The sequence below is a fragment of the Camelina sativa genome, chromosome 13 (genome assembly GCF_030686135.1).
Source record: "Camelina sativa cultivar CO46 ecotype springtype chromosome 13, ASM3068613v1".
Classification (NCBI taxonomy): Eukaryota; Viridiplantae; Streptophyta; class Magnoliopsida; order Brassicales; family Brassicaceae; genus Camelina; species Camelina sativa.
The window spans coordinates 20,654,996-20,678,423 of NC_141892.1; the positions used below are offsets into that span (position 1 = coordinate 20,654,996).

At 37.6% G+C, this 23,428-nt stretch overlaps 3 protein-coding genes and 4 pseudogenes across 5 annotated transcripts in view; 2 read left to right on the plus strand and 5 right to left on the minus strand.

Moving 5' to 3' along the window:
• Positions 1-23,428, minus strand: part of LOC104773957 (N6-adenosine-methyltransferase non-catalytic subunit MTB pseudogene) — a 73,593-nt pseudogene that overhangs the window by 10,713 nt on the left and 39,452 nt on the right. The window lies entirely within an intron of this gene.
• On the minus strand, positions 4,318-5,397 carry LOC109128470 (putative defensin-like protein 142). The gene is made up of 2 exons (XM_087480142.1): positions 5,256-5,397; positions 4,318-4,753 (listed from the first exon to the last, which is right to left on the minus strand). Exons 1-2 carry the CDS (start codon positions 5,314-5,316, stop codon positions 4,566-4,568), a joined length of 249 nt encoding a protein of 82 aa, XP_087336268.1. The 5' UTR covers positions 5,317-5,397; the 3' UTR covers positions 4,318-4,565.
• Positions 8,552-10,725, plus strand: LOC147929777 (uncharacterized; annotated as a pseudogene).
• LOC147929778 (uncharacterized protein At4g04775-like) lies at positions 11,211-11,593 on the minus strand. The gene is made up of 2 exons (XM_087480715.1): positions 11,420-11,593; positions 11,211-11,330 (listed from the first exon to the last, which is right to left on the minus strand). Exons 1-2 carry the CDS (start codon positions 11,591-11,593, stop codon positions 11,211-11,213), a joined length of 294 nt encoding a protein of 97 aa, XP_087336841.1.
• LOC147929779 (putative defensin-like protein 142) lies at positions 12,177-13,014 on the minus strand. Its single transcript, XM_087480853.1, has 2 exons — positions 12,956-13,014; positions 12,177-12,498 (listed from the first exon to the last, which is right to left on the minus strand). The coding sequence occupies exons 1-2, from the start codon at positions 13,012-13,014 to the stop codon at positions 12,309-12,311; spliced, it is 249 nt and encodes an 82-aa protein (XP_087336979.1). The 3' UTR covers positions 12,177-12,308.
• On the minus strand, positions 14,057-16,513 carry LOC104736990 (N6-adenosine-methyltransferase non-catalytic subunit MTB pseudogene; annotated as a pseudogene). The gene is made up of 2 exons (XR_015577700.1): positions 16,343-16,513; positions 14,057-16,312 (listed from the first exon to the last, which is right to left on the minus strand). The product of XR_015577700.1 is annotated as a N6-adenosine-methyltransferase non-catalytic subunit MTB pseudogene (transcript).
• On the plus strand, positions 17,891-19,159 carry LOC147929780 (uncharacterized; annotated as a pseudogene).

A 23,428-nucleotide genomic window follows, 5' to 3' on the forward strand; every position in this document is an offset into this window, starting at 1 on the left:
TATTGTTGTGCTTATTTCTTAAACTAGATTAGCTACCTAGTTTATGATCTTAGGTTAAATTCATCTAGGCATCAAAAGTGTTGTTGAATTAGTTGAAAGAACATAGGTGAGCAAGGTGATCCTTAGCCAACGACAGATGAAGTTGGGGCACCTTGTGAACACAATCGGACTAGAACCTAATGCTTGCTAGATTTATTTAGATTCAAACGACGGTTTAGGGTTCATTCAATTCCTTGCATAGATAACTAACACTGCAACAGTAGGTTAGTTTTATAATTGAGATTCGAGTTCAAGAACGGTTCCTAAAGCTTTCCCAACCCATCACCCACTTTCGTGATCATAATCCTTGATTGATTCCTTCAGCCCAATACTTTCTCTTAAATTTACAAACTCTATTTATTTTCTGTGTTGTTCGGTTACTTGCAATACAAACTCTCTCTTTGCTTTAGCTATACTCGGTCTATATAATTTCATAGTGTATCGTTTGGTCTCTGAGGATTCGACCCTGAACTGTTACGACGACACCTCTAGATCAATTTGGCGCCGTTGCCGGGGACCAAAACGATTGCCTTTGAGATTTTAGAATTGAGTATAGTCTAAGATTTTTTTTTGTTTTTACTAATTATTATTATTTTCTCTTTTTGTAGATTAAAAAAAAATGAAAAATATTTTTGGGGACAGGGATTACGATGACTGGCAGCAGGAAGAGGAGACCACATTTGATGAAGACATTCTAGATGAGCATTATGTGGATCCACCGTTTGATGAGAGTGTTCTTACACCAGATCAGAAAGTTAGGTTGGATGAGCTTTCCATGGAGCATCCAACAACAACAAGAAGGAACTTAGCAGCAATGATCCGGTTGAATCTCATCTCACATCGAGCAGTACTTGAAGGGAGGGAGCCCACTTTCACAGAGATTAGGGAAGCTCATGCTTGCGAAAAGGTAATATATTGGGTTCCACCAAGCCAAATAGAAGGTACATGCGTTTCCACCCTTGAAATTCATGATTTTGAGGATATTCACATGCCATGCAGTGAAGAGGTGACTTCTAGTTTGGATACTCCATTGCTCATTGATGAATGCTATGATTTGATATGTGAGTCTCAACGTCTAGACATGTTAAGAGCAGAAAAACTTGCTAGGGATTATCATGAAATATGTTTTGATATTGAATATCATTGTGCTTTGAATGTTCATGATCTCAAGTTTGAGTTTTCAATGCCTGATGTATCTAGCTCTCTTCTTGAATAATCTTACCTAGGGTGTGTTCTTGATATTGATACAATTATGCATGAAACAAAGGACCCTGAGGTGGATTATATGAATGAGGATATTGTGTTTTATGAAATTAATGGTGATGAAGTTGATTATTTTGTGAAAATCTCGTTTGAACCTGAAATTGACTTTATTTTTCCATTAAATGCATTTGATCCTCATGAGCATCCAACCATCAAGGAATATTTCAAAGTATATGCTACATTTGTAGTAAACTTCCTTGATGTGTATTTTATCATTTTGCCATGGATAATTGTGTGTTACTTGACACATATTGTTTATTGCATTAACAAGAGAAGGACTAAAGGTCCATTTGCTCAGCCTTTTGATACTCATGATTAACATTTTGTGTTGAGCGGTCAAGCTATAGACCTTAAATAAGCGCTTATGGGAGGCAACCCATGGGGTTTGTACTGGCTTACCCTTTAATTTTTAATTGTCTTAGGATTTTGGTTTGTTTTAGGATTTATTATGGTGAAATCACGACCGGTGTTAAGTGTTTTCAGGAACAGGTTCCAAACGCAGAAGATGCGAATTGTTTTGTTGTTCTCGGAGCTTCAGATCGATCGATCCTCCTTACAAATCGATCGATCCCGGTGGTTTTCTGCGGGTGTCTCTAAGTTCAATAATGTTGCAGATCGGTCGATCCCACCCTGAGACCGATCGGTCCCCACCCTTGCCAACACCACTCCAACACCAGATGCAAGATCACCGGTTTTTGTTTCTTTTCCTTAGTTTTTCTTTTTCTTTATTCTTATTTTCTTTGTGGGATTCATTCTTTTTCTTGGCTTTGCTTTCACACCGGGACGATGTGAAGTATGTCCGGGGGAGGGATATCTCCAAATTACTAATGTCGTTTTCTTTGGTTGTTTTCTTTGGATTTTTCTTTTCTTTGAGTCTTTTTATTTTCTAAAAAAAAAATGTTGGGAAACTATGATCATTTCTAGGAATCTTTTGCTTTGAGCGAACACTCTTATGATTTCTTTAGTACTTTTAATTTTTGAATGAAGCTTGGAACGAACATGAGCAGACTCAATATGCCCCAAAAGACCCTCACCAAAGAGAACAGTAAGCTGATCGGATGTTGTCTCTAGCTTTGAAAGGACTTACCCGGATTTAACTTCTTGCCTTGGGGCTTGGTATACATCGGACAAGACTCCTCCCTCGAGCCTCACGAGATATGCAACTCCTCACAAAGTATGCTTCCCCTCTCTCTTCCCTTCAGTACTCAGTAGAAAAAAAAAAGAAAAAGAAGAAGAAAGAAGAAAAGGATATAGGTAATAAAACAAGTGAACCGAGGGTTGAGCGTAAACCCGTGCATCTTTCGGAACTCATGGAAACCTGTCCACCAGAAAAGAGCAAAGGATTGATAAAAAAAAATAAAATGATACCCTAGAAAATTAGGGAGAAATCAATCCTTTGGAAGTGAGAAAAGAGAGAGGAAAGGGAGCATAAAAGGAGTTCTTGGGCGATAAAAGGTTGAAGGAGTCAATTAAGTTCAATGATCGATATTCCCATGGTAAGACCGCACTCTTTTACTAATCTGATGTAGAGAGACAACGATGGGGAGACTGAAGGTTCTCTAAGGCCGAGGAGTTCAGAGTAGGGAGTGTTGATCCTAATCATGGGCAGAGTACAAAAAGTAGTTCTTAATTTGATTTGATGAAGAGTGCAAAGAAGAGGTTTCCAAGAATATGTGAGTTTCCACTTTCAAACCTTTTCTCTGTTCCTGAGTTTTTGTATGTTCTTACTTGAGGACAAGCAATTATTCAAGTCCGGGGGAATTGATGTGTCTGTATTTTATAGGATTTTAACCATAGTTTTGGTATTTGTTTTGAGTCTTTTATTGAGTCAAAGTGTGCTTTTAGAGTCCTTTTAGTGCTTTGTGAGTCTGCACAGGTTCTAGGCTACTTTGGAAGGAAACTGAGTGTTTTGGGGATGAAGACATACATCTGGAGCCAATTGGTTGAAGACTGATCGAGCTAGAAGGCAGATGGAATGAAAGCATAAAAAAAACGTTCCGGATCGACTGATCCTCGCGAGATCGACCAATCCCGCCCCCGACGCAATCTTTCTTTTTTCGTTTTAAACCGACTTTTTAGGGATTTATTTTATTATTTAAGCACGGGGCTCGACCCCTAGAAAAAGAACTTTTACTCTACGCCGTTTTTCAGCACTTGTAAGCCTGGGAGAAGATCTCTTATCCTTTCTAACCCTTTGGAGAAGAATTCTGAACCCTTTTTACTTCTTTGGCAATTCAAACATGTTCTCTTCATATTTAATTTGTGATTGTCTCTGTTCGATGTCTGAGTAGTCTTACTGTTGGGTTTCGGGTTTCAAAGGGGGTTTTATGATTCACTGATTTAGGTTGTTAGATTTGGGATTGATCTTTTGAGTTCTTCATCTATTGTTGTGCTTATTTCTTAAACTAGATTAGCTACCTAGTTTATGATCTTAGGTTAAATTCATCTAGGCATCAAAAGTGTTGTTGAATTACTTGAAAGAACATAGGTGAGCAAGGTGATCCTTAGCCAACGACAGTTGAAGTTGGGGCACCTTGTGAACATAATCGGACTAGAACCTAATGCTTGCCAGGATTGTTTAGATTCAAACGAGGGTTTAGGGTTCATTCAATTCCTTGCATAGATAACTAACACTGCGAGAGTAGGTTTGTTTTATAATTGAGATTCGAATTCAAGAACGGTTCCTAAAGCTTTCCAAACCAATCATCCACTTTCGTGATCATAATCCTTGATTGATTCCTTCAGCCCAATACTTTCTCTTAAATTTACAAACTCTAATTATTTTCTGTTTTGTTCGGTTACTTGCAATACAAACTCTCTCTTTGCTTTAGCTATACTCGGTCTATATAATTTCATAGTGTATCGTTTGGTCTCTGAGGATTCGACCCTGAAGTGCTACGACGACACCACTAGATCGTGGTTGAGTGTGCTTTGGGTTATTGATTTAACTCTAGATCACCTACCCCTTTCTCAGCCCCTGATCAGAACAAGAAGATCCAACAAATATTTTATTACTTTATTTTAATGATTAGTAATATAAGTTTTATTATGGATAAACAAAATTAAGGAATTTTGCTGGCGACGCCACACAGATCCGTCCCAAAAATTTAGTAGGCTGCAAACTAAAAATAAAAAGGCTGCTTTTTTATATTTTGAAGGTTTGAACTCAAAAAATTTCTAAAAAATTTGCTTCAATTTAACAAAGAAGGCCAAATTTTGAATATAAAATTAAGGACCACTTGTTGTTGGTTCACCAGATTGTCCTACGGGCCGGCTCTGGTGCCACATAGTTGACAGAGGCACTGGGTAGCATTCGTTGGTAGCCAGCACCGACCAACAATTGTTTTTGGCCATTTTTTCTTACACAAACGATCACAATCTTCTTTAACACATTTTCCAGGTTTTTTAGGTAAAAACCTATTACATGTAGTTAGCTTTTCTTGTACAGTTCCTGTTATTTCATATATGAAACATTACAAAATCATAAGTTTTCGTGAAGAAAATGGTAAAAATTAGATTTTTTTCTATTGAGTGTAGGTAAAGGTATTGACACAACAAATACTTTTACAAAAAAAAAAAAAAAAAAAAAATCAGTGATTGTTCTAGACAAAACCACAAAACATTTTACTAAGAAGAATTATACTGAGGTGATTTTAAAATATTATATAAATTTAATTTTTAACTATAAAATACTAAATTATTGAAAGAAAAAGTGTAATATACTAATATATCAAGTTGCAGTTCCAATTTTTAGGTCTATAACAATTTTTATTTATAAATAGAGTTAGACCCAATATTATGGAATTCAAAGGTGAACAAATAGTTATGCTACAAAATATATATACCATAGTTGAATCGATATCTTGAAGAAATAATATGGTTTTCAAAATTATAACTTTTAAAACGGCTATATGTAATAATCTGTTAAAATGTTTCCAAACAAAAATACATACCTATCACAAGAACAGTGAAGATAAATAGAACTGTAAACGTAAGTAAAAATAATTTCTTCATCTTAAATGATAAAAACAAATTGATTGTGTTTAGAAAGTAAATTAATAAACAGAAAGAAAAAAGTTTACATAAATATAAGAATTGCATGTATCCCATATTCTATTTTAAGCTATATATATACCTTCCTAAATTCAGATTTAGAAGGATGTGGTGTTAATTATTTTCGGAGTTTTTGCTAATCTGATATTTTATACAGTTAAGCCTTAAGACTCGTTCAGCTTCTATGTAGAGGGTCAGCTAGCTTTCTCACTTCTTCTTCTACCACTCCTCAGTAAGACAGTATCCACAATCATAAAATAATTTGTTTTACTTACTAAAAATAAATAAATAATTAATTATTATTATATATTACTACAAATAACATAAATGAGTTGTGATATCACGTTTTTGGCGGAAAAGTAATAACATAAATGAGTTGTGATATCACGTTTTTGGCGGAAAATGGTTGTGTTTTTGGCAAAAAAAAACTGTGGAATTATGTTTTTGGCAAAACAGATACAAAATCACGTTTTTTGCCGAAAATATTAAATTATGTTTTTGGCGGGAAAATGGGAAATTATTTTTTGATGGAAAAACATAGAGTCATGTTTTTATCGGAAAAATTATGTAATTACGATTTGGCAGGAAAAATAAGGACATGCGTTTTTTAGGGAAAATACAGAATCATCTTTTGACAAACAAAAATGGAATCATGTTTTGACGAGAAAATTACAAAATTACAATTTTGGCCAGAAAATACGAACCCGTAATTTTGAGGGAATAAACTATCTGATGGTTTTAATAGTTAAACCATGTTTTGTGGCAAAGCAGTTTTATCTTGAACTCTTTCTTCGGTACTCGACTCTTGATGCCTCTTTCTTTGGGGAGCTGATGATTCATCATCTTTAGTGCAAGTTAGGTCTCTAAAAACACATTGAATCCTTGTATTTGAGTGTGACAAAATTATAGTTTTGCGGTCCATGATTTGGTCGTGGTCAGCCTCCCATCATTTCTTGTAGCCTTTCTTCTTAGTGGATCTCACTATCTCTATGGTTTCAGTACTATATGTTCAGTATCACTATTTCCACTACCTATTACTCAAGATGAAAAATGATGTCTGCACTAGTAGATCTAGTGCTAAGGAAAGTGTAGTACAAAAAATATATCCCAAGAGAATGTGTAAAGAATAGTCACCTCAATCTTGAGATTGATAATGTCTTCAAATGTCCAATACTCCATACTATCAGAAACACCAGGAGCTCTATGGACATATTCCTCCCACGGTGGGTCAACAAGAATAACATCAAATTTTGTTCCAAATAACTCGGGAGATAACTCAACTTCATGCAAGTCGCCTTTAAAATACATTGGTGCAGAAGCTGAGTTAGTTACAATCTCATCCTTCTTCTGTATGAGCTCTCTCAGCTTGGGGTAGTCTTCCACATTGGTAAGCTCCAGCTCTCGGATGAAATTCTGGGGACGCATTCCAGTATCCACAAAGTTCTGGGAATAGTCATTTTGCTCTCCCCTAGAAGGAGCTTTACCAGGAGGTCCACCACCTCGAGGAGGAACCCAACCCCCTGAATTTTTATCAGATGGCATTCCACGTCCCATTTGTCCAGAAACAGTAAATGCAGGCCCAAAGAAGTTAGGTGGCCCTCCTCTGTCAGAACCTGGTGGATTAAAGAACATATTCGGGTTTGGTGGAGTGCCAATTGAAGGAAATCTTGGGCCTGATGGTCCAGGAGGAAGAGGCGAGAGAGCAGGAGGAACAGGTAACATACTGCCATCAACTCCTCGGGCCCCAGGCCAGACAAGAGTCGGGGCAAATGAAGGCATGAAGACAGGGGTAACAGGACCACCTGGAATTGGCGAGATACCAGGAGTAAGAGAATGAATAGGGCTGGGTGGTGGCATTCCAAGATTCGCAAATGGTGACGCCATGATAGGCATTGTAATGGCACCTTGTTGGTTCTCTCTGCCACCATCATTAACAGGAATCTAAATCGTTTCCAGATTCCTGATGAAAATTTTGACTTTGGATATGGAATTAAGCGAAGAAGATCGGAGTATGATGTGTCGAGAAGAAGAGTGAGTTTGAGGGAGAGAAGAGAAAAGAACACTGCAAAGTGCGAGGAACACGATCGACATACACAAAGTCAAATAGATTGGGCCAAGCCCATTTACATTGTCCAATCCACGTAGTGTCTAAACTTGTGTTACAAAAAAAAATGATTATCAATTTGTTAGACGGCTGGATATCTAATTAAAAAAATACACAAAACCATCATAATTAGGGAAAATACCATGAAGGTTGAGTCTAGTAAGAAAAAGTTTTAAAATCAAACTATCAAGACAATTTGTGTGATTGTTGTTAAACGCTTACAACAGTAACTATCCACAAATGCTATGTTATACGCAGTGTTCAATATGGATATAAAACATAATACTTTAAATATATGTAATTTAAAAATCAAAAATAAATATTAAAATAAAATTTATGTAAGTTATATTAAGCGGTTTAGGCGGTCATCTAGGCGTCTGGTTATACGGCGCAGGAATAAACTAAAAGCTAAAGTAAAGTTGCTAAAGTAAGACATCAAACAAATATTTCATCGGTTTCAACATATAAGATGTTTTAAGTAAATACACGCAGATTAAGAAATAATCATTTTTAAAAGATTCAACCAATTATAAACAAGACTGCATAATAAAAAATATTAAACTAATGTAAAAGTAACATAGAAACTTGAAAACATCAATATTATGAAACAAAAAAAACTTCTCAAAAACATCCTATATTATAAAACATATACAGATTTGAACTGGTGACCATAAAGCTACATATGGTTTCATATACCAACTAAACTAAACATACTATTTGGTTATATTCACGGAAAAACGATATGTATCCTCCCCCCCACAAACTTTCATATAGCACCACATCCACCCAGTTTTTAAACGTCGATCTCTGTCCCCCCAATTTGTAAGTTTCAGTCCAGTATTCCCCCAAATTTAAGGTTCGAAACTTCTGTCCACACATTATGCTAAAATCGTGGTTTATCATTGGTTTACTGTTCCAGAAAATACATTAACCGCATGCCAACAAAATTAAACCGGATTAACCCAGAAATTAACCCAAATCGACCCGATTCAACCCGTTAAACAATACCCATTTATCCTAAAATCCCCAAAACATAAAAATCCCCAAATCCCCAAATCGAAGAACCTTAGAAAGGAAAAAATCTCAATTTCCATGGATTCGAATGAGCTGGAGATGAATGTGATAGTCGTTCATGACGAGGCTACTGGGTTTGTTCCGTCAGAGGAAGGAGGAGAAGGTCCGATCCAAGACGATGAACCCGACGATGAAGATCCAAGAGAGCGAGACGCGTTTGACATCGAGAAACCCGTTGTGGAGTTTATAGACGAACCATCGATCGTTCATGATGAGTATCCAGACAGTTCAAGTGATGAAGATGAAGAAGCTCGTCGAGTGAGAAAGCGGAACAACATCAGAAAAGTCGATGGGACTTTGTACTATCACCAAATATTCTTCAACGCCATTGCATTTAAGGAAGCTGTACTCGGCCATGCTCTGAAGACTGGATGCAACATCGCACAGTACATGTATGATAAAACCAAGATTGGATTTAGATGTGCTGGAGATGGATGTATTTGGCGCATATATTGTGCAATCACTAAGAAATGTAGGAGGTGGAGGGTGAATAAGTACATTGATAAGCATACATGTAATCCGAATGGAGATTGTGAGATGTTGAAGGTTCCTGTTATCTCTAGGTTGTTTCTAGATCAAATTAGAGAAGAACCTGAGTATTTCATGCCAATATAGATAGAACAAACCATTAAAGCGAAATGGAAGATCACTGTATCCAGGCCTCAATGTCAAGCTGCAAGGAATAAAGCTTTGAGATGGATTGAGAAAGAGTATGATGAGCAGTTTGCAAGGCTCCAAGATTACGCGTCTGAGATACGAGAATCAAACCAAGATTCAACTGTTGAAGTTGACACTGTGACTAACGATGCAGGAGAAGAGGTATTCAACAGTTTCTATGTCTACTTTGATGTGTTCAAGAGAACATGGAAAGATTCTTGTAGGCAACTAATAGGTTTAGATGGAACCTTTATAAAAGGTAAAGTTAAAGGTCAGTTGTTGGTTGCTTTAGGTAGAGATTCAGATAATGCTATCTACCCAATAGCATGGGGGTGTGTACAAGTAGAAAACATAGTAAATTGGTTGTGGTTGGTGAGGAAGATTAAGGCTTATTTGGGACTAATGGATGGTGATGGTTATATCATAGTCTCTAATCGCCAAAAGGTAATAAACATTCTGATTTTGGGTTCATTGGTAATGTGTTGTATTTATTCAGTTATTAACCTCTTGCTTTTTTTTCAGGGACTTATCCGAGCTGTTGAGTTAGAGCTACCAAAATTTGAGCATAGAATGTGTGTCCGACACATTTATGGCAACTTGAAGAGAAACCATGGGAAAGATAAAGAGATGAAGAAGTATGTCTGGGATATTGCATGGAGCTACAATGAGAAGGATTTTGAAGCAAACATGATCAAGCTTAAAAACTACAGTGAGATTTTCTGGCGTGATGTTGTAAAGTCGAAACCAAGAAATTGGTGCAGGGCATTCTACAAGCAAGGAAACTTCTGTGAAGATGTTGAGAATAACTCAGTCGAGTCATTCAACAACTCCATTTTGAAAGCCAGGAACAAAGCCATATGTGTCTAAGTTTCTTGCCAAAGAATTTGAAAAAGCTTCCGAATGTCAGATAAGAAGGAGCACAAACGACAGTTATGAAGCTACACTTAGTGGAATTTCTCATCGGGTAAGCTTGACTGAGAGGACTTGCACTTGTCAAAAATGGAAAATCTGTGGCATTCCTTGTGAGCATGCTTATGGAGTCATTATTGATAGGAAGTTTGAGGTTGAAGACTATGTGTGTTTCTGGTTTCGGACACCTATATGGAGGAGGAACTACACAGAAGGCCTTGTTCCACAAAGAGGACCTGCTTATTGGCCATCTACCAACCTCCCTAATGTGCATAGACCACCATCACCCCCGCAGCCTGGGAGGAAGAAAGTAAAGGAGAGTAAGAAGGACAAAAAGAGGAAAAAAGGACTAAATGAGTCTCCTTCGAAAAAAGCACCTAAAATGTTGAAAAGGATAATGCATTGTGGAATGTGTGGTGAAGCTGGTCACAATTCTAGGTTTCACTCGAAGAAGAAGTCTTCTAAACAGGTTAGTGAGTGAAGTTTTCAATCTACCTTGTGTTAAATAGTATGTGAAACTGACCTTTATTTTGCTTCATCTTGTGTCTTAGACATTTGAACTTGCTCAAGGCCCTCAAGGCACTCAAGTGGAACCGTCTCAAGGAGTTGTGATGTCTCAAGGATGATCTAGCAAGGATGAAGGACTAGGAAGTGTTAGATGGTCAGGTTTTTGTTTTCCCATCTGATTAGGATAATTAATGTAATGGTCTCTGTTTTAGGATGTTTAACTCGGCTTATGTATTGGTTTTGAACCATGGATGCATTTTTAGGATGTTTAATTCGGCTTATGTATTGGGTTTGAACCATTTGTGCCAATGTCTCTGTTTTTTGTTATTTTATCTCCTTTCTCATTAGACAACAAAGAGGACACAACAAGAAGAACATAACACTAACAACAACAACCCAATACATAACAAACCCAACAACTACAAGCCCATACATAACAAAACCAACAACTACTAGCCAATCAAACTATCAGTTTGCTCAAACCAATCATGATCATACAACCTACAATTACAACAATCATTATTTTCTTCAGACTTGATTTGGTTTCCAACAGTTCTCCTTCTACCCTCTCAAAAATCTCTTTCTCTAGCTTCATTTGCATCTTCTAAAAAACAATCTTTTGGTGATCCATAGTCTCTGTTGTAATCTGGGACACTGTTTGTTCAAGTACAGCCGTTCTGACAGCCAATCTCTCATTCTCATCCAACAATGCTTCGTCAACCCACTGAAATTGTGGTTATCATCAATGAGCTACAAAGCACAGAGAATTAGAGTGAAATTTGTCCAAAACAATCCAAAAATCAAACACATTACCTTATGTGATGCAGCATAACCACACCGATAGTAACGGCGGCATGGATTGGCAGCGAATTTTGAAATCAAAGCCACGATACTAGCTCCACACCAACACGTCTTCGGTACACCCACAACTCTTATTCTCTGTTGGACATTGGATGTTGCACTCGTAGCTCCAGATGAATTGCTCATATCCAAGCTCAGCTGTTGAAAATAGAAATCTAAAATATCGATGAAGAGAGCAAAATTAAAACTAGGGTTCTAAATTTTTTAATTTAGGGATTCTTCACACTAGGTATATATTTTGGGTTGTGAAATCGGGTCTCAATTCGGTTTACTGTATTTATTTTTTGTTTTCGCATTGGTTTTGTTTCATAAACCGTGTAAACCAATAATAAACCACGATTTTAGCATAATGTGTGGATAAAAGTTTCGAACTTTAAATTTGGGGAGATACTGGACTGAAACTTACAAATTGGGGGGACAGAGATCGACGTTTAAAAATTGGGTGGATGTGGTGCTATATGAAAGTTTCTGGGGGGATACAGATCGTTTTTCCTATATTCACTAGGTAAGTTTAGAAAAGGTGTATGGGAAGGGTGCCCTACCCCTTTCTCAGCCCCTGATCAGAACAAGAAGATCCAACAAATATTTTATTACTTTATTTTAATGATTAGTAATATAAGTTTTATTATGGATAAACAAAATTAAGGAATTTCGCTGGCGACGCCACACATATCCGTCCCAAAAATTTAGTAGGCTGCAAAGTAAAAATAAAAAGGCTGCCTTTTATATTTTGAAGGTTTGAACTCGAAAAATTTCTAAAAAATTTGCTTCAATTGAACAAAGAAGGCCAAATTTTGAATATAAAATCAAGGACCACTTGCTGTTGGTTCACCAGATTGTCCTACGGGCCGGCTCTGGTGCCACATAGTTGACAGAGGCACTGGGTAGCATTCGTTGGTAGCCAGCACCGACCAACAATTGTTTTTGGCCATTTTTTCTTACACAAACGATCACAATCTTCTTTAACACATTTTCCAGGTTTTTTAGGTAAAAACCTATTACATGTAGTTAGCTTTTCTTGTACAGTTCCTGTTATTTTCATATATGAAAAATTACAAAATCATAAGTTTTCGTGAAGAAAATGGTAAAATTTAGATTTTTTTCTATTGAGTGTAAGTAAAGGTATTGACATAACAAATACTTTTACAAAAAAAAAAAAAAAATCAGTGATTGTTCTAGACAAAACCACAAAACATTTTACTAAGAAGAATTATACTGAGGTGATTTTAAAATATTATATAAATTTAATTTTTAACTATAAAATACTAAAATATTGAAAGAAAAAGTGTAATATACAAATATATCAAGTTGCAGTTCCAATTTTTAGGTCTATAACAATTCAAAGGTGAACAAATAGTTATGCTACAAAATATATATACCATAGTTGAATCGATATCTAGAAGAAATAATATGGTTTTAAAATTATAACTTTTAAAACGGCTATATGTAATAATCTGTTAAAATGTTTCCAAACAAAAATACATAACTATCACAAGAACAGTGAAGATAAATAGAACTGTAAACGTAAGTAAAAATAATTTCTTCATCTTAAATGATAAAAACAAATTGATTGTGTTTAGAAAGTAAATTAATAAACAGAAAGAAAAAAGTTGACATAAATATAAGAATTGCATGTATCCCATATTCTATTTTAAGCTATATATATACCTCCCTAAATTCAGATTTAGAAGGATGTGGTGTTAATTATATCTAATCTGATATTTTATACAGTTAAGCCTTAAGACTCGTTCAGCTTCTATGTAGAGGGTCAGCTAGCTTTCTCACTTCTTCTTCTACCACTCCTCAGTAAGACAGTATCCACAATCATAAAATAATTTGTTTTACTCACTAAAAATAAATAAATAATTAATTCTTATTATATATTACTACAAATAACATAAATGAGTTGTGATATCACGTTTTTGGTGGAAAAGTAATAACATAAATGAGTTGTGATATCACGTTTTTGGCGGAAAATGGTTGTGTTTTTGGCAAAAAAAACTGTGGAATTATGTTTTTGGCAAAAACAGATACAAAATCACGTTTTTTGCCGAAAATATTAAATTATGATTTTGGTGGGAAAATTGGGAAATTATTTTTTGATGGAAAAACATAGAGTCATGTTTTTATCGGGAAAATTATGGAATTACAATTTGGCAGGAAAAATAAAGACATGCGTTTTTTAGGGAAAATACAGAATCATCTTTTGACAAACAAAAATGGAATCATGTTTTGACGAGAAAATTACAAAATTACAATTTTGGCCAGAAAATACGAACCCGTAATTTTGAGGGAAAAACTATCTGATGGTTTTAATAGTTAAACCATGTTTTGTGGCAAAGCAGTTTTATCTTGAACTCTTTCTTCGGTACTCGACTATTGGGGAGCTGATGATTCATCATCTTTAGTGCAAGTTAGGTCTCTAAAAACACATTGATTGTATTTGAGTGTGACAAAATTATCGTTTTGCGGCCCATGATTCGGTCTTGGTCAGCCTCCCATCATTTCTTGTAGCCTTTCTTCTTAGTGGATCTCACTATCTCTATGGTTTCAGTACTATATGTTCAGTATCACTATTTCCTCTACCTATTACTCAAGATGAAAAATGATATCTGCACTAGTAGATCTAGTGCTAAGCAAAGTGTAGTACAAAAATATATCCCAAGAGAATGTGTAAAGAATAGTCACCTCAATCTTGAGATTGATAATGTCTTCAAATGTCCAATACTCCATACTATCAGAAACACCAGGAGCTCTATGGACATATTCCTCCCACGGTGGGTCAACAAGAATAACATCAAACTTTGTTCCAAATAACTCGGGAGATAACCCAACTTCATGCAAGTCGCCTTTAAAATACATTGGTGCAGAAGCTGAGTTAGATACAATCTCATCCTTCTTCTGTATGAGCTCTCTCAGCTTGGGGTAGTCTTCCACATTGGTAAGCTCCAGCTCTCGGATGAAATTCTGGGGACGCATTCCAATATCCACAAAGTTCTGGGAATAGTCATTTTTCTCTCCCCTAGAAGGAGCTTTACGAGGAGGTCCACCACCTCGAGGAGGAACCCAACCCCTTGAATTTTTATCAGATGGCATTCCACGTCCCATTTGTCCAGAAACATTAAATGCAAGCCCAGAGAAGTTAGGTGGCCCTCCTCTGTCAGAACCTGGTGGATTAAAGAACATATTCGGGTTTGGTGGAGTGCCAATTGAAGGAAATCTTGGGCCTGATGGTCTAGGAGGAAGAGGCGAGAGAGCAGGAGGAACAGGTAACATACTGCCATCAACTCCTCGGGCCCCAGGCCAGACAAGAGTCGGGGCAAATGAAGGCATGAAGACAGGGGTAACAGGACCGCCTGGAATTGGCGAGATACCAGGAGTAAGAGAATGAATAGGGCTGGGTGGTGGCATTCCAAGATTCGCAAATGGTGATGCCATGATAGGCATTGTAATGGCACCTTGTTGGTTCTCTCTGCCACCAGCACGTCTTCCTTTCCCACCCCTTGAGGGTCTGTTCCCTCTCATGCCTTGTGGAGCCTGCGGACCTCTATTAGCGGTTTGCATAGAATGAGTTCGACCAGGGGTTGCACCTCTCTTGTTTCTTGCTTTTGCCCCTGAGTAATCAGAACTGGCTTCACCAGCTTCATCTCTCGAATCCTCCCCATAAGTTCCCAACCCAAAAGTCTCACTTCTTTGTCTACTACCTTCCTGGTTGTAAACCCACTCTTCATCATTATTCGTAGGCCTTTTAGGAGGCTGCTGACCCGATTCAGTCGTACGAGCAAAGTTGGGACCTGATTCTGCTCTGACATAATCAAGTGGCTTGGTTTGTATCTCAATTACATCATAATTCTCATTTGAAATGCCACCACTTGACAAAGCTTTAACTGCTTCACCCATGTTTCCATCTTTCCTGCCACCCAAACGACCGTGAGACCTCTTGCCTTCACTCCTTTCACGTCCTTGCCTTGGGAACTCCCGTTCCCTGCCACGATCATAAAGCAAGTCCCCATCTTTCTGATCTTTATCACTAATACTAGAATGTCTTCTCTTCCAAGTATCCTTTGAGCCTTCTTGATCCCTATCCCTATCAGACCAGCCATCATCCCTACCTCTGGATCTCTCATCTTTCCGACCATATTTCTCTTTTTCGTAGTCTGCATCCAAATTTTCAGATTCTTGATGACGCTTCCCACTTCTGTTTGGTGTCTTAGACCTGTTAGATCGACCCACTTCTCTCACTGTCTCAGAACCATCCTTACCACTCGTTTTCTTGACAGGACTACCCCTATCATCATCTTTCACACCTCGACTCTTACTCTTATCCTCTCTACTACTAGCCTTTAAACTCCTATCAGACTTCGAATGACTCCTACCCTCACCATGTTCATTACTAACAGAACCTTTCTCTCCACCACTACTATCATGTCTAGAATCAGAAAGCTTACTACTTTTATAATCACCATCATTAACAGGAACAACAGCTTCATCCCATCTCTTCCTTTTACTCGAATCAGAAGAAGACCCAAGAGTTCGTTCTCTCCCGCCTCTCTCTCTCTTATCAGAACCCTTGGAATCACGATCTTGATGCTCTGCATCAACCAGAGACTTGTTATCTTCTTTGCTTTTACTCCCACCGCTTCGAGAACTCTCAAAGTCCGATGCTTTAAGACTCATCCTTCTCTTCTCACTTCTCTCCCCACCTTCTTGCTCTCCATCTTCATACCAAGTGCTCAGCTTCTCCAACGAACTCTCTTCTTGTTTCTTCTTCATTTGATTTTAGTCTGTGTTGCGAAAAAACTGTGCTACAAAACCCTAAACCAACGAAATTAGGGTTTCAACAACACCCACGATTAATTCCACATTCGACGCAATGGTTCGGTCTCCATAAACTGAGTATCCTTGCTTAAAACATCACCTACAGAGTTCAGATTTTTCGAATCTAAATCGTTTCCAGGTTCCTGATGAAAATTTTGACTTCAGATATGGAATTAAGCGAAGAAGATCGGAGTATGATGTGTCGGGAAGAAGAGTGAGTTTGAGGGAGAGAAGAGAAAAGAACATTACGAAGTGCGAGGAACACGATCAACATACACAAAGTCAAATAGATTGGGCCAAGCCCATTTACATGTAGTGTCTAAACTTGTGTTAAAAAAAATGATTATCAATTTGTTAGACGGCTGGATATCTAATTAAAAAAATACACAAAACCATCATAATTAGGGAAAATACCATGAAGATTGAGACTAGTAAGAAAAAGTTTTAAAATCAAACTATGAAGATAATTTGTGTGATTGTTGTTAAACGCTTACAACAGTAACTATCCACAAATGCTATGTTATACGCAGTGTTCAAGAAAACGCTAGGCGGTATCTGGACAGTGACCCAGCACCTAGCGCCTAGAACGCTTAGTCGGGGCATAGACGGTTTTTTAGGCGGTTTAGCCGTTTACAACATAAAACATTATATATATATATATATAATTATACAAAAATATATGTTATAAAACTAAAAAAATTTATAAATTATAAACAAAAGTAAGAAAATACATTTATTTAAGTTATATTAACAACATATAAATGTTTATAATTACGTATATAAAGATATAAAACATAATAATTTAAATAATGTAATTTAAAAATCAAAAATAAATATTAAAATAAAATTTATGTAAGTTATATTAAGCGGTTTAGGCGGTCATCTAGGCGTCTGGTTATACGGCGCAGGAATATACTAAAACCTAAAGTAAAGTTGCTAAAGTAAGACATCAAACAAAAATTTCATCGGTTTCAACATATAAGATGTTTTAAGGAAAAGCACGCAGATTAAGAAATAATCATTTTAAAAAAATTCAACCAATTATAAACAAGACTGCATAATAAAAAATACTAAACTAATGTAAAAGTAACATAGAAACTTGAAAACATCAATATTATGAAACAAAAACACTTCTCAAAAACATCCTATATTATAAAACTTATACGGATTTGAACTGGTGACCATAAAGCTACATATGGTTTCATATACCAACTAAACTAAAGATACTATTTGGTTATATTCACGGAAAAACGATCTGTATCCCCCCCCATAAACTTTCATATAGCACCACATCCACCTAGTTTTTAAACGTCGATCACTGTCCCCCCCCAATTTGTAAGTTTCAGTCCATTATCCCCCCAAATTAAAAGTTCGAAACTTCTGTCCACACATTATGCTAAAATCGTGGTTTATCATTGGTTTACTGTTCCAGGAAATACATTAATCGTATGCCAACAAAATTAAACCGGATTAACACAGCAATTAACCCAAATCGACCCGATTCAACCCGTTAAACAATACCCATTTATCCTAAAATCCCCAAAACATAAAAATCCCCAAATCCCCAAATCGAAGAACCCTAGAAAGGAAAAAATCTCAATTTCCATGGATTTGAATGAGCTGGAGACGAATGTGATAGTCGTTCATGACGAGGCTACTGGGTCTGTTCCGTCAGAGGAAGGAGGAGAAGGTCCGATCCAAGACGATGAACCCGACGATGAAGATCCAAGAGAGCGAGACGTGTTTAACATCGAGAAAGCCATAGTGGAGTTTATAGACGAACCATCGATCGTTCATGATGAGTATCCGGACAGTTGAAGTGATGAAGATGGAGAAGCCCGTCGAGTGAGAAAGCGGAACAACATCAGAAAAGTCGATGGGACTTTGTATTATCACCAAATATTCTTCAACGCTATTGCATTTAAGGAAGCTGTACTCGGCCATGCTCTGAATACTCGATGCAACATCGCACAGTACATGTATGATAAAACCAAGATTGGATTTAGATGTGCTGGAGATGGATGTATTTGGCGCATATATTGTGCAATCACTAAGAAATGTAGGAGGTGGAGGGTGAATAAGTACATTGATAAGCATACATGTAATCCGAATGGAGATTGTGAGATGTTGAAGGTTCTTGTTATCTCTAGGTTGTTTCTAGATCAAATTAGAGAAGAACCTGGGTATTTCATGCCAATATAGATAGAACAAACCATTAAAGCGAAATGGAAGATCACTGTATCCAGGCCTCAATGTCAAGCTGCAAGGAATAAAGCTTTGAGATGGATTGAGAAAGAGTATGATGAGCAGTTTGCAATGCTCCAAGATTATGCGTCTGAGATACGAGAATCAAACCAAGATTCAACTATTAAAGTTGACACTGTGACTAACGATGCAGGAGAAGAGGTATTCAACAGTTTCTATGTCTGCTTTGATGTGCTCAAGAGAACATGGAAAGATTCTTGTAGGCCACTAATAGGTTTAGATGGAACCTTTATAAAAGGTAAAGTTAAAGGTCAGTTGTTGGTTGCTTTAGGTTGAGATTCAGATAATGCTATCTACCCAATAGCATGGGGGTGTGTACAAGTAGAAAACATAGTAAATTGGTTGTGGTTTGTGAGGAAGATTAAGGCTGATTTGGGACTAATGGATGGTGATGGTTATATCATAGTCTCTGATCGCCAAAAGGTAATAAACATTCTGATTTTGGGTTCATTGGTAATGTGTTGTATTTATTCAGTTATTAACCTCTTGCTTTTTTTTCAGGGACTTATCCGAGCTGTTGAGTTAGAGCTACCAAAAGTTGAGCATAGAATGTGTGTCCGACACATTTATGGCAACTTGAAGAGAAACCATGGGAAAGATAAAAGATGAAGAAGTATGTCTGGGATATTGCATGGAGCTACAATGAGAAGGATTTTGAAGCAAACATGATCAAGCTTAAAAACTACAGTGAGATTTTCTGGCGTGATGTTGTAAAGTCGAAACCAAGAAATTGGTGCAGGGCGTTCTACAAGCAAGGAAACTTCTGTGAAGATGTTGAGAATAACTCAGTCGAGTCATTCAACAACTCCATTTTGAAAGCCAGGAACAAAGCATTTGTGCCAATGCTTGAGACCATAAGGAGACTTGCGATGGTCAGGATTGCCAGGAGATCTGCCGAGTCTCATGATCACAATGGGAGATGCACGCCATATGTGTCTAAGTTTCTTGCCAAAGAATTTGAAAAAGCTTCCGAATGTCAGATAAGAAGGAGCACAAACGACAGTTACGAAGCTACACTTAGTGGAATTTCTCATCGGGTAAGCTTGACTGAGAAGACTTGCACTTGTCAAAAATGGAAAATCTGTGGCATTCCTTGTGAGCATGCTTATGGAGTCATTATTGATAGGAAGTTTGAGGTTGAAGACTATGTGTGTTTCTGGTTTCCACACAAGGAGACCATGGAGAAGCTAGCCATTGATAAAGATGTGGAGTACCTTTTTGAGAAGAGCAGCCTAACCAAGTTCATGGGGCTTTGCATGGAGGGGTATAAAGAAGAAAGTTGTGAGTTTCTAGCCACAGTGAAGCTGCACACATATGCAAGGAAGGATGATGAGTTTGGAGCTGGTCATATTGCTTTCACAATCAAGGGGAAGAACTATGACCTTTCTTTGAAGAAGATAGCAAATGTGTTTGGTTTTGAAGTTGGTAGTAATAGGAGCTTGATGATACCAAGAGAGGAGCTCTATGCCATTTGGGAAACCATTGGAGACAACATCACCTATTCATCCTCCAAGACCAAGAGTTCAAAGATAAGAAGCCCAGTTCTAAGGTACTTCCACAAGGCCTTAGCAAATATATTCTTTGCTAGGAAGGAGACTGGAAATCTCAATGAGGGTGAGCTCAAGGTAATTGACATGGCTCTCAATGGAATCATCCTTGAGGCAAGAAATGGAACCATCATTCTTGGGACCACTGTGGAGACTGACCTTGCAATGGTGCTTATTGACCACATGATATATTTGAGAAGTTGGGTAGGCAAGCTACAAACAATGGGTCAAGAGGAGCCTTAGCCATTGGAGGCATCATCACTCCAATACTACAAGCTGCCAAGGTCCCACTTAGAGGAGAGAAGGTTTTGCCAAGATGGATTGACTCAAGCTACCTCACTTCCACTCTCATATTGGCTAAGGAAATGCATCAAGGAAATCACATCTTCAACTTTGAGCTTCCAACAGTTGGGAAAAAATAGTTGATCTTACCTAACCAAGAGCTCACCACCATTCAAGAAGGAGCAAACATTGACTTTTGGCCAGCTGATGAGTTCTTGTTTGATGGGATAGTTCAACCTAGAGTTGATGAAGCTGGAGATGTGCAAATGGCTGATGGGGAGGAGCAATTTTACTTTGAAGACTATGAGCCCAACCCAAGGGATAATAGAGGAGTGAGAGAGACTAGCAAGAGGTTAACTCTCCTACAAAAGTGGAGCAAGTGGCATGGGAAGAGGTTTGATAAGCTTAAGAAGAAGGTGACCAATATGGCTAAGTCCATCAAGGGCCTAAAAAAAGAGATTGCTGAGCTGAAGAGTGCAAACTCATCTCCAAGCCATTCAAGCCCTTTGAGGAGGAGTAGCTCAACTAGAGCACTCTCAAGAGTTGCAAACCCTGTGGAACCAGCTAGAGCTTCAATGTACGAGCCAAATCAGAGGAAGAGGAGTTCAAGTAGCCGAGAACAACAATTTTCGAGGCACTCGACCGGGTCACTCGAGCACCCACTCGACCGAGCACCCCAGATGCACTCGGCCGAGTTCCAGCCCAGATCACCATATGGCTTCCCACCACCAGCTGCTTATCCAGGATATCCAGGCTACCCTCCCATCCCACCCCAGTACTTCATGGATCCAACACTCTACCAGCAGTTCTACCAGCAGCAAGGTCAGAATTTTGACACTCGCGGTCCAGCTCGACCCCTCCACTCGAGCACATACTCGACCGAGTCCCGGTCGATTCCCATCGTCGAGCTGCCCCAATCTCCACCTCCAAGTCATCAACAAGACCCCAACTACACTTTTGACAGCATGCAAGAGGATGTGGAGAGTTTCTTCTCCAATCCTTGAGGTACCACTATCACCTTCCCTTGTAAATACCATTGCATTTGATGTTGTGTTTTGTGTTTGATCTTCAATCCTCTTACAAATTTCTTTCACACAGAGGACTGTGTGATTTAAGTTTGGGGGAGGGTTTGAGATAGCATTTGATGTTGTGTTTTGTTTTCTTATTTCAAATTTTTAGCATCATCATGTTAATACATGCATAGCATCTAAGGCATAGAAAAACCCTAAAAATTTGAAAATTTTTGCAAAATTCTTTATAAAAAAAAAAGAGTGTTCATGTAGTTTGCATTGCATAGTAGCATCTTGTTTAGCATGTTTCATGTAGGATTGTATAATATTTGCATTAGGGATCTATGATGAGTTTTGCCTTGTTAGCTTGTTTAATTCACTAGACTAGGATCAATGCCCAAGTTAATAGTACTTTGATGATAGTTGAGTGGTTAGAAGCATAAGATTGAACCAAGCCTTGAATTCCTGCATTGCATTTGGTCTAAATTGAAGCATGTTGTGATTTGATGCCATTTCCTACTTATAAGAACTTAATATTGACTGTTAAATATCAATGTGTGCATTGCTTTAAACTCATGGATACCATATACATATTTGGATCATCTTTCTCCTTTTTACCACTCTTGTTGATCCAAGTAGCTGATTGAATCATTAAAATCAGTTACCAATACCCTTAACCAACCCTTCTTTCAAGCCATGCTTATTCTTGAGGGTGTGAGGCCTTTTTGGGATTGAGCTTGGTAGAAAGTGTTAGGTTTGAACTGACAAGAATAATGCCTTGTGTAGTTCTAGTTTGCAATTTCCAAACTAGATAGGACTAGGTGATTTCATTGTTGGGTTTGGGATTTGGTTGTTTGAAAAAGAAAGAAAAGAAAAGAGGAGAAGAGAAAGAAAAGGTTAGAGTCTTTAGGTGGGGAATATTTTTAAGTAAATTTAAAGTCTAGTGAAAGAATGGGAAGTATAAGGTTGTTTAAAGATGGTTCTAGTTAAAGAAAAGAAAGAAAGAAAAGAAAAGTCTAGCAAAATGCTTATGTGTCTTAAGAATAAGAAGAAAAGAGAACCATAGCAAATAAGTAAGAATCCCCCATTCCACTAGAAAAATCAAATAAGAAACCTCTCCTAAGACTTTAAAATCAAAAGAGAAAAGGGTGAAAGAGAAGAGAAGAAGTTAAAGGGTAGCACTAGGATCAATTGGGTTTAGATTGATAGGTTAAACACTTTGGGTGCCTTTGGGTAGACAAGGTTTTGTTCTTGTATGTGTCTAAGTGTTCTTACCTTTAGCATTCTTCTAAAGCTCAATCCATTTTTTATGAGAGAACCTTGATATTGACAAACCCCACTCTAAAGAGAGACCATCATTGTCTCTAAACCTTTTACTGCCAAGCCAATTGAGTTTAAGCATTGCATATAATTGATTCATGTTCTTGATTAATGAATGTTAAAGGAAATGGTTGATTTGAATGCATGTGGACATCTAAGGCTCAAATCAGTAAAGGTTGTGATATGCTTGTCTAAAATCTTTAAGTACAGCTCATTCAACTTGCATCATAGTACTAGTAACTTGGACATTGATTCTAGATGGTCTATTTGCAAGCTTTAGGAGCTGAGATCCCACTTTCAAACCTCACCTACCTTCTTATGTCTTGTTCATTTGCTTGAGGGCAAGCAAAGACTAAGTTTGGGGGTGTTGATGTTCATATATTTTACCCTGTTTTCCCTTAATATATTCACATCTTCTGCATCTTTTGCTATCCATTTTGATCATTATTGCATAGCTTTAGGACTGTTCTTGCATTAGAGTTTAGTTGCATTGCATTTGCATCTTTTCATGCATAAACAGGTGATTTTGGAGCTTAAGGAGCATGGAAGCAATGCTGAGGAGAAGTGAAGCAATCATGAGGAGAAAGCAAGAGAGCTAAGGCTGAAGAACCAAGGTCCGGAGTCCAACTCGACTGCCCACTCGACCAGACACTCGACCGTGTGCTGAGAGGGACTCGACCGAGTGGGAGGAGCACAAGAGGAGCCAACTCGACCGGTCA

Excerpts from the sequence above, each read along its gene's own strand:
- LOC109128470 (XM_087480142.1), bottom strand. The coding sequence starts at position 5,316 with ATGAAGAAATTATTTTTACTTACGTTTACAGTTCTATTTATCTTCACT. Across the intron at positions 4,754-5,255 it reads CTTCACTGTTCTTGTGATAG|GAACTGTACAAGAAAAGCTA; the intron begins GTATGTATTTTT and ends ATGAAATAACAG.
- LOC147929778 (XM_087480715.1), bottom strand. The coding sequence starts at position 11,593 with ATGAGCAATTCATCTGGAGCTACGAGTGCAACATCCAATGTCCAACAG. Across the intron at positions 11,331-11,419 it reads GTTATGCTGCATCACATAAG|TGGGTTGACGAAGCATTGTT; the intron begins GTAATGTGTTTG and ends CCACAATTTCAG.
- LOC147929779 (XM_087480853.1), bottom strand. The coding sequence starts at position 13,014 with ATGAAGAAATTATTTTTACTTACGTTTACAGTTCTATTTATCTTCACT. Across the intron at positions 12,499-12,955 it reads ATCTTCACTGTTCTTGTGAT|AGGAACTGTACAAGAAAAGC; the intron begins AGTTATGTATTT and ends TATGAAAATAAC.